This window comes from Xiphophorus hellerii, chromosome 1 (assembly GCF_003331165.1).
Source record: "Xiphophorus hellerii strain 12219 chromosome 1, Xiphophorus_hellerii-4.1, whole genome shotgun sequence".
Classification (NCBI taxonomy): Eukaryota; Metazoa; Chordata; class Actinopteri; order Cyprinodontiformes; family Poeciliidae; genus Xiphophorus; species Xiphophorus hellerii.
In genome coordinates, this window is record NC_045672.1 from 30,043,615 (window position 1) to 30,058,046 (window position 14,432).

The window sequence follows — 14,432 nt, forward strand, 5'->3', positions numbered from 1 at the left end:
CTCCTGTGTTTTATGACATGTCTCCATGGTTTCTGACAGGTTTAAAGCTCAATGTTCAACAAACTGCCAGTGGAGGAGCTTCAACCTCGTCTTCATTCCTGCTACCAGGATCTCCAGCTCAGCTTTGTTTCTGTAATCTCTCTGCAGTGGAGGAAGCAGAGTGTTCTTGATGAATGAAGGAGAAACCAAACATCTGATCTAAACCAGGAGATCATGAGACACTTTGAAGGAAATGTTTTGGCAATTCAGATGAGAAAACTCACAACTTATTATTATAATGAAGGGAAACTGCAAATTTCTTTGTAATAATTTATTTTATTGAAGAAAGTCTAAGATACAGAACAGTAGACATTCATTTTTCTGATCTAAATATAAGGTATTTAAAAGTCAATATAATCTATTCTGACTTTATGGTAGTTTCAGTTTCTTTTTGGATCACAATAAACAAACATCAGCAAGATTAGTTCACTACAATCTGAACTGATTTAAACAGGAACATGCAAATATGTGAATATAAATATGAAAGGATAAAAATATTAGAGCGGAGAAAAGTTTAGATTTAAATGTGGAGAAATATTTCTGTGTCATAAAAAGATGGAAGAAAACATCAGCAGTGATTTCCTTTATGGCTCCTGGAACTCAGAAAAAAATGAAAGAAACATTTTATCTAGAAAAACAAAGAACAGAACATCAGAGTGGAGACATCAGAACCATGAAAAATGATCAACAATCAGAGAAAACATCGATTTGGGTTTACAGAACTCTGCAGAACCTACATAAACCCAAACTCCAGCCAGCAGCGGCTGAGTGAATCTGGTCCGGACTCTGTGGAGGAGAGTCATGGTTTCAGAGACGCTGTAGAAGGACAGAATACCTGCTCTGTGATCCAGGTACACTCCGACTCTGGAGGAAACTGGACCTGAGATGGAGGTCCAGATGTTGTTGTGACCAAATGCAGAATTGGAACAATTTAATGCCCAAGATTTGTCATTATCTCCAAATTTGCATTCATTCTGATTTTTTTTACTGATATTCTTGTAAGCGACTGCTACATAAACCCATGACCCGCTCCACTCCACCTCCCAGTAACAACGTCCAGTCAGACTCTCTCTACTCAGAACCTGAGTATAACCAATGAATCTGTCTGGATGACTAGAATAAGACTGAGGTTTGTTAATCCATGTCACCTTCCTGTTCCCCTCTGATAGTACCAGCTTAGTGTTTGCTGTGTTTGGATCCAGAGTGATTTCACATGAATATCTTAACAATCCAGCTCTGCTCTTTGGTTCTGGTTCTGACAGTAGAACATCCACCTCAGTGACCATCAGTGAGATGTTTGTCCATGAGTCTCTCAGGACGTCCTGTAGTTTGTCTCTGAGCTCTGACACAGCTGCTGTCACGTCCTCAAAGTGTCTCAGAGGACGGATGTTGATGCTGGATGAGTGTGTAGACTCACTGAGTGCTGGCAGTGAGGGGTAGTTGAGGAGAAACTGGTTGTGATCCTCTGTGTGTGAGAGCTGCTCCAGCTCAGCGTCTTTCCTCTTCAGCTCAGTGATCTCCTGCTCCAGCTTCTCCTGAACATCTTTGACTCGACTCACTTCAGTTTCCTGCTGGGATCTGATCTGCTGCTTCACATCAGAGCTTCTTTTCTGGATGAGACGGATCAGCTCAGTGAAGATCTTCTTACTGTCCTCCACTGATTTATCAGCAGAGCGATTGATGGCCTCCACCTCCTGTTGAAGCAGCTTCACATCTTTCTCCTGGTCCTGGATCATCTGCTGGATGTTTCCTCGTCTCTCCTCCAGCTCTCTCTGCCTCTCAGTCCTTTCTGCTGCAGCTGAGACTGTGTCATGGCCTTTATGTTCATCCATAGAGCAGAGATAACAGATACACTTCTGATCAGTGTGGCAAAAGATATCAATCACCTTATTATGACGAGAGCAGATGTTCTCCTGGAGGTTCTTGGACGGCTCCACCAGCTTGTGTTTCTTCAACGGAGCCACATCATAATGAGGCTGAAGGTGTTTCTCACAATAAGAGGCCAGACAGACCAAACAGGACTTGATGGCTTTAAGTTTTCTTCCAGTGCAGACATCACAGGCCACATCTTCAGGTCCAGCATAGCGGTGATCAGGAAGAGCAGCTTGGAGCCCAATCTTCTTCAGCTGCTCCACTAAAGCTGCTACTGGCACTATGGTGTTCTTGTTTAGCACAGGCCTCGGTATGAATGTTTTCCTGCATTGAGGACAGCTGTGGATTCGTTTCTGATCCTCTGTATCCCAGTGGGTTTTAATGCAGATCATACAGTAGCTGTGTCCACAGGTAGTAGTCACCGGATCCTTCAGTAGATCCAAACAGATGGAACAGGAGAAAGTTTCTGGGTCCAGGTGATTCAGCTCCATTTCTCCTCTCAGTCAGAATGATTGTATTAGTTTTGTTTCCTGAGAATACAAATCAGTCGTAGCTCGGATCTACCAATCATGTTTCAGTGCAGAGAGGCTGCAGCCAATCAGCTTCTACCTTCAACTTGAAGATGGAAACAGAAGAGGGAGGGATATCAAATTTCAAGAAGAGGAGGGCTCTGAATGTAGTAACGTTGGAACTTTAACTGTCATCACAACAGTTTATGATCAAAACAACTGAGTCACCAAAACTCAGATCTCTAACATCTTATTTTTCCACAGTATCAGAAAATAAAATAGTATCATTGCTGTTACAGAAATTGGACGTGTTTAGTTGCTCAGGTAAATTTGTTGCCTGTTTCCTCTCTGCACTGTAACGTCAGCAGGACATATAAAGTTCAAAGTTTGCATTATAATCTTATTTTATGAAGCTGTAAAACTTTAACATGAACACAGGTTCTGCAACCAAAGCAGTCCATCAAATGAAGCCTTCCCATCAATCCAGTCCCATCTGGTGTTTTTAAGAGGACTTCAGTACTTTGGCACCGTTTGAGCACCAGATTCAAAACACCAGCTTGGAGAATGAGATTGTATCTGTAAGCTTTGAACATGCCATCATGTCACCACTGATCAATAAGCCTGATCTGGACTCCATGCCTGATAATTGTAGGTTGGTCTCTAATCAGTCACTGAAGTTTATTTGTGTAGCACACTCCAGAAACACAAAGTGCTTTACATCATAAAAACACAAAGATAAAAAGTGATGAAAACAACACAGTCACTAGGAACAAACATCACATTTTGTAGAGAACTTTCATCAAAATCATCAATAAACACCAGATATGTTGATCAATGTTTCATTTATTGTGATTCAAAGTCAACTCTCTTCATACAGATTTAAAGGCACTCAGTGTTTCTGCTGTTTTGTAGTTTTCTGGAACTTTGTTCCAGATTTGTGGTGCATAGAAGTGAAATGTTGCTTCTCCATGTTTGGTTCTGGTTCTGGGGATGCAGAACAGAACCAGCTATTTAACTGATTGAACAGTTTCTTCAATAATTTTGCCATGAATGGGAGGCTGGAGATCAACCTGTAATTCTGCAGCAGTAAATTCTCCAGATTGTTTTTATCTGTGGTTTGATAACTGCTGATGAGAGCAAAGAGTTTTCTATTTCAATCAGATCAGATGCAATGACAGGCAGAGCTTTATTAAGAAATGTTGTAGACATAATATCAATACAGTATGAAGAAAAGCTTGATTTATTAATAATTTCTTTAAAGTTTTTTTAGTTGGTTAGTTGAAATCAACATTTCTTTGTTGATGTCATAGCAAACATGAAGGCGTGTTTTACGCCATTTATGTTCGACCAGGTGATTCGTTAATGTCATCCAACCATGTTTATGATTGAAACATAATATCGATATTATGCTCAGTGATGATGTCATTAACAAACAGTCCTTTTGCTGATAGTGACTTTATATTTAGCAAAGCCTGTTTACGTGACTTGGTGGCAAATTGGTTATGAATTTGAGGTTTGATTTTAGACCATTGCATTTGGTTTCTGTGTTTTTTGTTAATTTTCTGTTAGTGATCCGGATCGGTACTGTTCCATATAGTTCTGCTGGGGACCAGATGCATTGAAAGGAAGACAGGTGTAGAACTAAAACCTGGACTTCGGTCTCAGATCTCAGGTACTCAGAGTGGAGGTCGCTCCGGTCACTCAGAACCAGGTGGTTCTGATGAGGTGAAGTTTGCTTTGTGGGCTCAAAGAAGAGAAGCAGCTGGCCGAACTTATCTGTTCATTTTATCTATGAAACATGGATGCTCGGGATAAAAGTACCTAGTGAAAACTGACGACCCGTTTTCTCACTAAGTTCAGAATCATCAGATCCATCCATCCATCTTCTTCCGCTTATCCGAGGTCGGGTCGCGGGGGTAGCAGCTTCAGAAGGGAGGCCCAGACTTCCCTCTCCCCAGCCACTTCTTCTAGCTCCTCCGGGGGAATCCCGAGGCGTTCCCAGGCCAGCCGAGAGACATAGTCCCTCCAGCGTGTCCTGGGTCTTCCCCGGGGCCTCCTCCCGGTGGGACGTGCCCGGAACGCCTCACCAGGGAGGCGTCCAGGAGGCATCCTGACCAGATGCCCGAGCCACCTCAACTGGCTCCTCTCGATGTGAAGGAGCAGCGGCTCTACTCTGAGTCCCTCCCGGATGACTGAGCTTCTCACCCTATCTCTAAGGGAGAGCCCAGCCACCCTACGGAGAAAACCCATTTCGGCCGCTTGTATCCGCGATCTCGTTCTTTCGGTCATGACCCAAAGCTCATGACCATAGATGAGGGTGGGAACGTAGATCGACCGGTAAATCGAGAGCTTCGCTTTTTGGCTCAGCTCTCTCTTCACCACGACGGACCGGTACAGCGCCCGCTTGACAGCAGACGCTGCGCCAATCCGCCTGTCGATCTCCCGCTCCCTTCTTCCCCCATTCGTGAACAAGATCCCGAGATACTTAAACTCCTCCACTTGGGGCAGGACACCCCCCCTGACCCGGAGAAGGCACTCTACCCTTTTCCGGCTCAAGACCATGGCCTCGGATTTGGAGGCACTGATCCCCATCCCGGCCGCTTCACACTCGGCTGCGAACCGCTCCAGCGAGAGCTGCAGATCACGATCTGATGAAGCCAAAAGGACCACATCGTCTGCGAAAAGCAGAGATGAGATCCTAAGGCCACCAAATCGGATCCCCTCAACACCTTGGCTGCGCCTAGAAATTCTGTCCATGAAAGTGATGAACAGAATCGGTGACAAAGGGCAGCCCTGGCGGAGTCCAACTCTCACCGGAAACGAGCCCGACTTACTGCCGGCAATGCGGACCAGACTCTGACACCGGTCATACAGGGACCTGACAGCCCGTATCAAAGGGCCCGGTACCCCATACTCCCGGAGAACCCCCCACAGGGCTCCCCGAGGGACACGGTCGAACGCCTTCTCCAAGTCCACAAAACACATGTAGACTGGTTGGGCGAACTCCCATGCACCCTCCAGGACCCTGCCGAGGGTGTAGAGCTGGTCCAGTGTTCCACGACCAGGACGAAAACCACACTGCTCTTCCTGAATCCGAGGTTCGACTATCCGACGGACCCTCCTCTCCAGGACCCCTGAATAGACCTTGCCAGGGAGGCTTAAGAGTGTGACCCCTCTATAATTGGAGCACACCCTCCGGTCCCCCTTTTTGAACAGGGGGACCACCACCCCAGTCTGCCAATCCAGGGGAACTGCCCCCGATGTCCATGCGACATTGCAGAGTCGCGTCAACCAACACAACCCTACAACATCCAGAGCCTTAAGGAACTCCGGGCGGATCTCATCCACCCCCGGGGCCTTGCCACCGAGGAGCTTTTTAACCACCTCGGCGACCTCGCCCCCAGAGATTGGAGAGCCCAACCCAGAGTCCCCAGGCTCCGCTTCCTCAGTGGAAGGCATGTTGGTGGGATTGAGGAGGTCTTCGAAGTACTCTGCCCACCGGCCCACAACGTCCCGAGTAGAGGTCAGCAGCACACCATCCCCACTATAAACAGTGTTGGTGCTGCACCGCTTCCCCCCCCTGAGACGCCGGATGGTGGACCAGAATCGCCTCGAAGCCGTACGGAAGTCTTTCTCCATGGCCTCTCCAAACTCCTCCCACGCCCGAGTTTTTGCCTCAGCAACCGCCCGAGCCGCATGCCGCTTCGCCCGCCGGTACCCATCAGCTGCTTCCGGAGTCCCACAGGCCAAAAAGACCCGATAGGACTCCTTCTTCAGCCTGACGGCATCCCTCACCGAAGGTGTCCACCAGCGGGTTCGAGGGTTGCCGCCGCGACAGGCACCGACAACCTTGCGGCCACAGCTCCGATCGGCCGCCTCGACAATGGAGGCACGGAACACGGTCCACTCAGACTCCATGTCCCCCACCTCCCCCGGGACGTGTTCGAAGTTTTGCCGGAGATGGGAGTTAAAGCTCCGTCTCACAGGGGATTCCGCCAGACGTTCCCAGCAGACCCTCACAACACGTTTGGGCCTGCCAGGTCTGACCGGCTTTCGCCCCCACCACCGGAGCCAACTCACCACCAGGTAGTGGTCAGTGGACAGCTCCGCACCTCTCTTCACCCGAGTGTCCAAGACATACGGCCGCAGATCCGATGAAACGATGACAAAGTCGATCATCGAACTGCGGCCTAGGGTGTCCTGGTGCCAAGTGCACATATGGACACCCTTATGCTTGAACATGGTGTTCGTTATGGACAATCCATGGCGAGCACAGAAGTCCAGCAACAGAACACCGCTCGAGTTCAGGTCGGGCGGGCCGTTCCTCCCAACCACGCCCCTCCAGGTCTCACTGTCATTGCCCACGTGAGCGTTGAAGTCCCCCAGCAGAACAAGGGAGTCCCCAGGAGGAGCACTCTCCAGTACCCCCTCTAAGGACTCCAAAAAGGGTGGGTAATCTGAACTGTCGTTCGGCCCGTAAGCACAAACGACAGTCAGAACCCGTCCCCCCACCCGTAGGCGGAGGGATGCTACCCTCTCGTTCACCGGGGTAAACCCCAACGTACAGGCGCCGAGATGGGGAGCAACAAGTATGCCCACTCCTGCCCGACGCCTCTCACCTTGGGCAACTCCAGAGTGGAAGTATGTCCAGCCCCTCTCAAGGAGACTGGTTCCAGAACCAGAGCCGTGCGTCGAGGTGAGTCCGACTATTTCTAGCCGGAACCTCTCGACCTCACGCACTAGCTCCGGCTCCTTCCCCACCAGAGAGGTGACATTCCACGTCCCAAGAGCCAGTTTCTGCAACCGAGGATCGGACCGCCAGGGTCCCCTCCCTCCGCTGCCACCCATCCCACACTGCACCCGACCCCTTTGGCCCCTCCCACGGGTGGTGGGCCCATGGGAGGGGGGGCCCATGTTTCCTCTTCGGGCTGAGCCCGGCCGGGCTCCATGGGTAAAAGCCCGGCCACCAGACGCTCGCCATCGTGCCCCCCCTCCAGGCCTGGCTCCAGAGTGGGGCCCCGGTGACCCGCGTCCGGGCGAGGGAACACCAAGTCCAAAGTTTTCCTTCATCATTGGGGTCTTCGGGCTGCTCTTTGTCTGGTCCCTCACCTAGGACCTGTCTGCCTTGGGTGACCCTACCAGGGGCATGAAGCCCCAGACAGCATAGCTCCTAGGATCATTGGGACACTCAAACCCCTCCACCACGATAAGGTGGCAGCCCATGGAGGAGAATCATCAGATCAGGTGACATAATTTCTGATGAGCTGTCCCGGCCTGGATGGAGAGTCTTGCCTCCCAGTAGATGCTGAAGGAGTGGGGAGGTGAAGGAGCCCACTCCAACTTTGGTTCCAGCTGAAGCCTTGAAGTCCGTATCAGTTGGTTTGGGGACAGTGTGCGCCTGTTGGCTTTGTTCTTGTCCTTCTACAATCTTTGCTGGGTCAGTGATCTTGTTGTTTGCTACATGTGTTTAAGGCCTGGCGTTAAAAACATTGAAGAGATTAGCAGTGAAATGTCACTTCCAGCTTGATGAAGAGCGACTCCGTCCTGTCTGAATGGATGGAGCTCCCAAAGATGTTGTGGTTGTCAATGAGGGTCACTGAGCTGGCACAGCATGCTATGATGATACATTTCTTAATTATGAGCCGTCTGCTGTAACTCTCATCTCCATGTCCGGCTTTCGGTATTGATCCACTGATAAACATCTTCATTTTCAGATTGTCAATTGTGTTTAGAAGATGCTGGAAGTCATTTTTCAGAATTTTTGATTTTGTTTGGCCAGATCATTACCTCCAATATTTATGTTTAGATTCTGGATATTTGGATGATTAGTGATTAATGGAAGCATTTTCTCTGTTAAATCAGTCATTGTGTCATTAGGAAAGCAGAGTACCTTCATTCTCTTTACTCTGGAAAAATGGTAGATTACATCCACCTACAATAATAAGTATTGCATGAATTTTGGTTTCTAGGTGACATTTTTTGACGCAGTTGTGCTGATCTTGCCTCAGACCTCTTGTTGATGTTTGGGGTCCAGGTGTATGCCTTCCCCTCCTGCTGAAGAGCAGCAAACTGGTTTTTCAGTAGAGTTTGGTTTGTTTCCAGTTGGAGACATGATGGGATGTGTTATGGCTCTAACTGGTTGATTATATCGGTTCCAGCTGCTTGTCGATGTTTCTTCGGTGCAGCATGTGTTGACTACGGTGTCTCTCGGCTCAAAGCTGGCCAAGCTGAATCATCTCGGTCAGGGGTCCGTCCCGTCAGAGTCTAATCTGGTTTATTACCACTACAATGTTCACGCCGGAGAGAGGAAGGAAGTTTTTCGATGAATCGTTAGTTCTTCTCTGGGCTCTGGGTTGCCATCTCCATCCGGAGAGAATCCAGAAATCCAATCCAGAAAAAATAATAAACCTACAAACAATAATGAGATTATTACATACAGCTAATAAAATCATTTTTTCTTTCATTCATCCTTACAGCTATAGTTTTGTTCTTGAGTTCTCGTATTACCACAGTAATATTTTACATACAGTACATATTCTTATTTTCAACTCAAAATATATTTTTGTTCTACATGAAGTCATTTTTAACTATGTAACAAATAAATGAAAGTCTTGTATGAGATTTATTCCTCAGCTTTGCTCTGAGGCCGTTCCAGGAGACGAGCTGCTTGCTGAGCTGCTGGGAAGTTGTTTGTTGTTGAGTGGATTCATTATCAGAACCTGTGTTGTTTTTGACATTCAGTCAAGAAACCCTCAGTTCTACCAACTGAAGTCTTTACATGTATTGCTAATGTCCTCGGTACCAACCAGTGGCTTGTTGCTCTTGTTCAGCCAGGAAGTAGAAAAAATTGAGTAAAAGTAAACAATAAAAAATAAAAGTTCCACAGTCCTCAAATCTTACCTTAAATCTTTAGTAATTCAGCTATGAGAGTTAACAATGTAAAAGCAACTATAAAAATGGGTATATGAAGTAACTTTAACAGGCAGAAGTATCAGAGGATGGGAGAGCAGGGAAAGCTATTCCTCCTTTGATGCATTTCTCTAAGCTCCATTTATAGACGTTCAACTGAAATCATCATGTTTAGAGGAAAACAGCAGGAATAGAGCCCTGAAAATATGTTATGGATGTGAAAATGTTCTATTAATAGGTATAATGATCTTATTGGGCAAACATTTACTTAATTTAGTATTGGGATAAAACAATTTATATGGTTTATGGCTAAATAGGTGCTAAAATTACTTCATTTTTTTATTTCATAGATTTCTTTGGTAATAATGCTCCTTTAAGATCAACACAATGCATGATGGGAGCTGAAAGTTCATGACCTGTGATTATGTACGGAAAAGAGAAAACTACACATGCTGTGTGCTCGAACTGTGGATTTTGTTTAATAAAGTTGCACAAAAGCCAAAATCTATATGAGTTTTTCAGTTCTTTTCAAGGTGCAACAATCCTTGAAGAGTTTTAATCTGGGATTACGAACCGTCACAACACAGAGTCAGCACAGTTAAGGGTTTTAAATGGCCAAACATTCTCAGTTTCTGACCCAAAACTGTGGAATGGTTTCACAGTTTCAGACAAACTGAGTCTCTTCATGTTTTCAAGTTTCCTCTTAAAGTTTACTTTTTATCATAGACTTTTAACTCAGGTTGAAGTTTGAATTTTTACAGTTACTGTAATTATATCTTGGTATTTACAGCAATTTGGTCAATTTATTGTTTTTAAAATGCTTTGTAAATAAAGCCGGAATGGAAACGTTTCTGTCAGACGTCTATTTCTACATTTCATGTTCATTTATTTGAAGGTTGAACATCTGAGCAGCTCTTCTGTGTTTTATGACATGTCTCCATGGTTTCTGACAGGTTTAAAGCTCAATGTTCAACAAACTGCCAGTGGAGGAGCTTCAACCTCGTCTTCATTCCTGCTACCAGGATCTCCAGCTCAGCTTTCTTTCTGTAATCTCTCTGCAGTGGAGGAAGCAGAGTGTTCTTGATGAATGAAGGAGAAACCAAACATCTGATCTAAACCAGAAGATCATGAGACGCTTTGAAGGAAACGTTTTGGTAATTCAGATGAGAAAACTCACAACTTATTATTATAATGAAGGGAAACTTTGCAAATTTCTTTGTAATAATTTATTTTATTGAAGAAAGTTAAATATACAGAACAGCAGACATTCATTTTTTCTGATCTCAATATAAGGTATTTAAAAGTAAATATAATCTGTTTTAACTTTATGGTAGTTTCAGTTTCTTTTTTGGATCACAGTAAAGAAACCTCAGCAAGATTAGTTCACTACAATCTGAACTAATTTAAACAAGAACCTGCAAATATGTGAATGTAAATATGAAAGGAAAAAAATATTAGAGCAGAGAAAAGATTAGATTTAAATGTGGAGAAATATTTCTGTGTCATAAAAGGATGAAAGAAACCATCAGCAGTGATTTCCTTTATGGCTCCTGGAACCAAAAAAATAAACAAAAGAAACATTTTATCTAGAAAAACAAAGAACAGAACATCAGAGTGGAGACATCAGAACCATGAAAATTGATCAACAATCAGAGAGAGAAAATCTATTTGGGTTTACAGAACTCTGCAGAACCTCCAACCCAAACTCCAGCCAGCAGCGGCTGAGTGAATCTGGTCTGGACTCTGTGGAGGAGAGTCATGGTTTCAGAGACGCTGTAGAAGGACAGAATACCTGCTCTGTGATCCAGGTACACTCCGACTCTGGAGGAAACTGGACCTGAGACGGAGGTCCAGATGTTGTTGTGAGCAAATCTAGAATGGGAACAATCTAATGCCCAAGATTTGTCATTATATCCAAATATACATTCATTCCCACTTCCGGCTCTGCTGATATTCTTGTAAGCGACTGCTACAAAAACATTTGACCCGCTCCGTTCCACCTCCCAGTAACAACGTCCAGTCAGACTCTCTCTACTCAGAACCTGAAGCCGATCAGTGAATCTGTCTGGATGACTAGAATAAGACTGAGGTTTGTTAATCCATGTCACTTTCCTGTTCCCCTCTGATAGCACCAGATGTGTGTTTGCTGTGTTTGGATCCAGAGTGATTTCACATGAATATCTTAAGAATCCAGCTCTGCTCTTTGGTTCTGGTTCTGACAGTAGAACATCCACCTTAGTGACCATCAGTGAGATGTTTGTCCGTGAGTCTCTCAGGACGTCCTGTAGTTTGTCTCTGAGCTCTGACACAGCTGCTGTCACGTCCTCAAAGTGTCTCAGAGGACGGATGTTGATGCTGGATGAGTGTGTAGACTCACTGAGTGCTGGCAGTGAGGGGTAGTTGAGGAGAAACTGGTTGTGATCCTCTGTGTGTGAGAGCTGCTCCAGCTCAGCGTCTTTCCTCTTCAGCTCAGTGATCTCCTGCTCCAGCTTCTCCTGAACATCTTTGAATCGACTCACTTCAGTTTCCTGCTGGGATCTGATCTGCTGCTTCACCTCAGAGCTTCTTTTCTGGAGGAGACGGATCAGCTGGGTGAAGATCTTCTCACTGTCCTCCACTGCTTTATCAGCAGAGCGATTGATGGCCTCTACCTTCCTGTTGAAGCAGCTTCACATCTTTCTCCTGGTTCTGGATCATCTGCTGGATGTTTCCTCGTCTCTCCTCCAGCTCTCTCTGCCTCTCAGTACTTTCTGCTGCAGCTGAAACTGTGTCATGGCCTTTATGTTCATCCATAGAGCAGAGATAACAGATACACTTCTGATCAGTGCGGCAGAAAATCTTCATCACCTCATCATGACGAGAGCAGATGTTCTCCTGGAGGTTCTTGGACGGCTCCACCAACTTGTGTTTCTTCAACGGAGCCACATCATAATGAGGCTGAAGGTGTTTCTCACAATAAGAGGCAGGACAGACCAAACAGGACTTGATGGCTCTCAGTTTTCTTCCAGTGCAGACATCACAGGCCACATCTTCAGGTCCAGCATAGCGGTGATCAGCAGGAGCAGCTTGGAGTCCAGTTTTCTTCAGCTGCTCCACTAAAGCTGCTAGTATGGTGTTCTTGTTTAGTACAGGCCTTGGTATGAATGTCTTCCTGCATTGAGGACAGCTGTGGATTCGTTTCTGATCTTCTGTATCCCAGTGGGTTTTAATGCAGATCATACAGAAGCTGTGTCCACAGGTAGTAGTCACCGGATCCTTCAGTAGACCCAAACAGATGGAACAGGAGAAAGTTTCTGGGTCCAGGTGATTCAGCTCCATTTCTCCTCTCAGTCAGAGTGACTGTGTGAGTTTCACTTCCTGAAAACATAAACAGGTTTATGCTCTCATCTTCCTCTCAGTGCAGAGACGTCACAGCCAATCAGCTGTCACCTTCAGCACATTCTTAGATCCACCCATCAGTCAAGGTGTTTTTCAGAGCAGGTAGAACAGGAATAGTCTGAGTCTGGCTTATAATGTACTAATGAAATTTAGAAGAAGTGAGTCTATATTACTAAAGAGAGATTATATTAGAAAGAATTCAGCAAATGTAAAGTTGTAACTTTTTAGAAAATAAGGAAATAATACAAGAACAAGACAATGCCACTAATATGTATTTTTCAATAGTTGAGTTCAGACCTGTCATGAGGAAAGTTAAAATGTCAGCTCCATATAATGATAAGTGAATTTACACATGAAAAAGAACAAAAAGTATTTTAGACTAGTTTCTAGAGCAGATACATCTGTACACTTGAAATAAGACAAAACTTAACTTATAAGTAAGTTTTCAGCAAGATATCAGAGCTTGTTTCAAGTCAATAATTCCTTAATAATTGATAAGAAAAATTAGTAGTCTCACTAGCAAATTATTTCACAAAAGCAGTTGGATAAGAAGCTCTAGTGGTACCAAATCCAGGCCACTGGGAAATGTCCCGGTTCTCCCGATGGACAGAACCTGAAACCTGAAGATAGTTTCTGAATATAATATTTCAGCTTTGCAGCAGATTTCAGTTTTTGCTTCTCTCTCGGTTTCAAGATGCAGCACCTACTTGATAAATATATGCTGAAAATGTATCTTAGCTCTAAATAAAACAGCAGAAATTCAACCATTTCTATTTATTACCAAAGGAAAATTATGTCCAGTTTCTCACTTTACAATAAAAGACTGTATTTAATTATACAAACATGGATAAAATGTATTTTCCATTTTTGTTTTTTTAAAAATGTTTTTGATAATTGTCAAATCAGTCAACCATTAAGATCCACAGATTTATTTGATTTCAGTTAGACTCCTTCACATTTAGCTGATTATTTTGTGTAAAAATTTAATATCATATGCAGTATATTTATTATAAGCAGATTTTTAAACTAATAATTTACTCGTTTGGATGAGAAAGTTAATCGGTGGTTTTATCAGGACAGGTGTTAGCTCTCACCATTTCTTTAATTTTCACACTCACAGCCCAGGAGCCACCCAGATTCAACAAGCTCTGCACTGGTGGCACTTTATTTTTTATTGCCCTCTCTCAAGGAGATTGTCCTGAAAAGGTTGTGGACACTTTGAAACCTTCCTTACTCAGTTAAAAATTCTTGATAACTTCAGAAACTATTCTATCTCCTGCATGTTGCTGCAAAAACGACTTCATAGTTATCTTCATAAACCACATCTGATGCAATATTAGAACAGCCAGGCTGTGCTAAAATCAGCATTTTATACAAAAAATACAGTGAAAGTTGATTTTGTTTTAATGAATGAAACTTTTTAAGATAAAGATCTAAAAACATTTTGGTCACAGATCCTCTGTCAGTAATAGATTATTGATCAGCTTAATTACACAGAAATGATTCAATTACCTTCCAACTTTTTATATTAAATGTTGTCATAACTCATATCATCCACGTATCCTCAAAAAAATGTTGTGACTAGTGATTCTGTAGGCAGGAAGGATCTCCAGTAGCAGTCAGTTTTTCAACGAATCTAAAGAAGCCTCTGACTGAAGACTGCTCCCATCTCAATTTAAGGCAGCAGAGACAATATTTCACGATAATATGTCCTGGATGATGTCA

At 44.4% G+C, this 14,432-nt stretch overlaps 2 protein-coding genes across 2 annotated transcripts; both read right to left on the bottom strand.

The window, feature by feature from the left end:
* Nucleotides 1–306: 306 nt before the first annotated feature.
* On the bottom strand, nucleotides 307–2,459 carry LOC116718027 (tripartite motif-containing protein 16-like). Its single transcript, XM_032559663.1, has one exon. The coding sequence runs from the start codon at nucleotides 2,400–2,402 to the stop codon at nucleotides 705–707; it is 1,698 nt and encodes a 565-aa protein (XP_032415554.1). The 5' UTR covers nucleotides 2,403–2,459; the 3' UTR covers nucleotides 307–704.
* An 8,414-nt stretch (nucleotides 2,460–10,873) lies between these two features.
* On the bottom strand, nucleotides 10,874–13,046 carry LOC116718069 (tripartite motif-containing protein 16-like). Its single transcript, XM_032559720.1, is given in 3 exon segments — nucleotides 10,874–11,983; nucleotides 11,985–12,871; nucleotides 13,005–13,046. Coding segments are annotated over 2 exon segments (1,653 nt in total). The 5' UTR covers nucleotides 12,648–12,871; nucleotides 13,005–13,046; the 3' UTR covers nucleotides 10,874–10,993.
* Nucleotides 13,047–14,432: the final 1,386 nt, after the last annotated feature.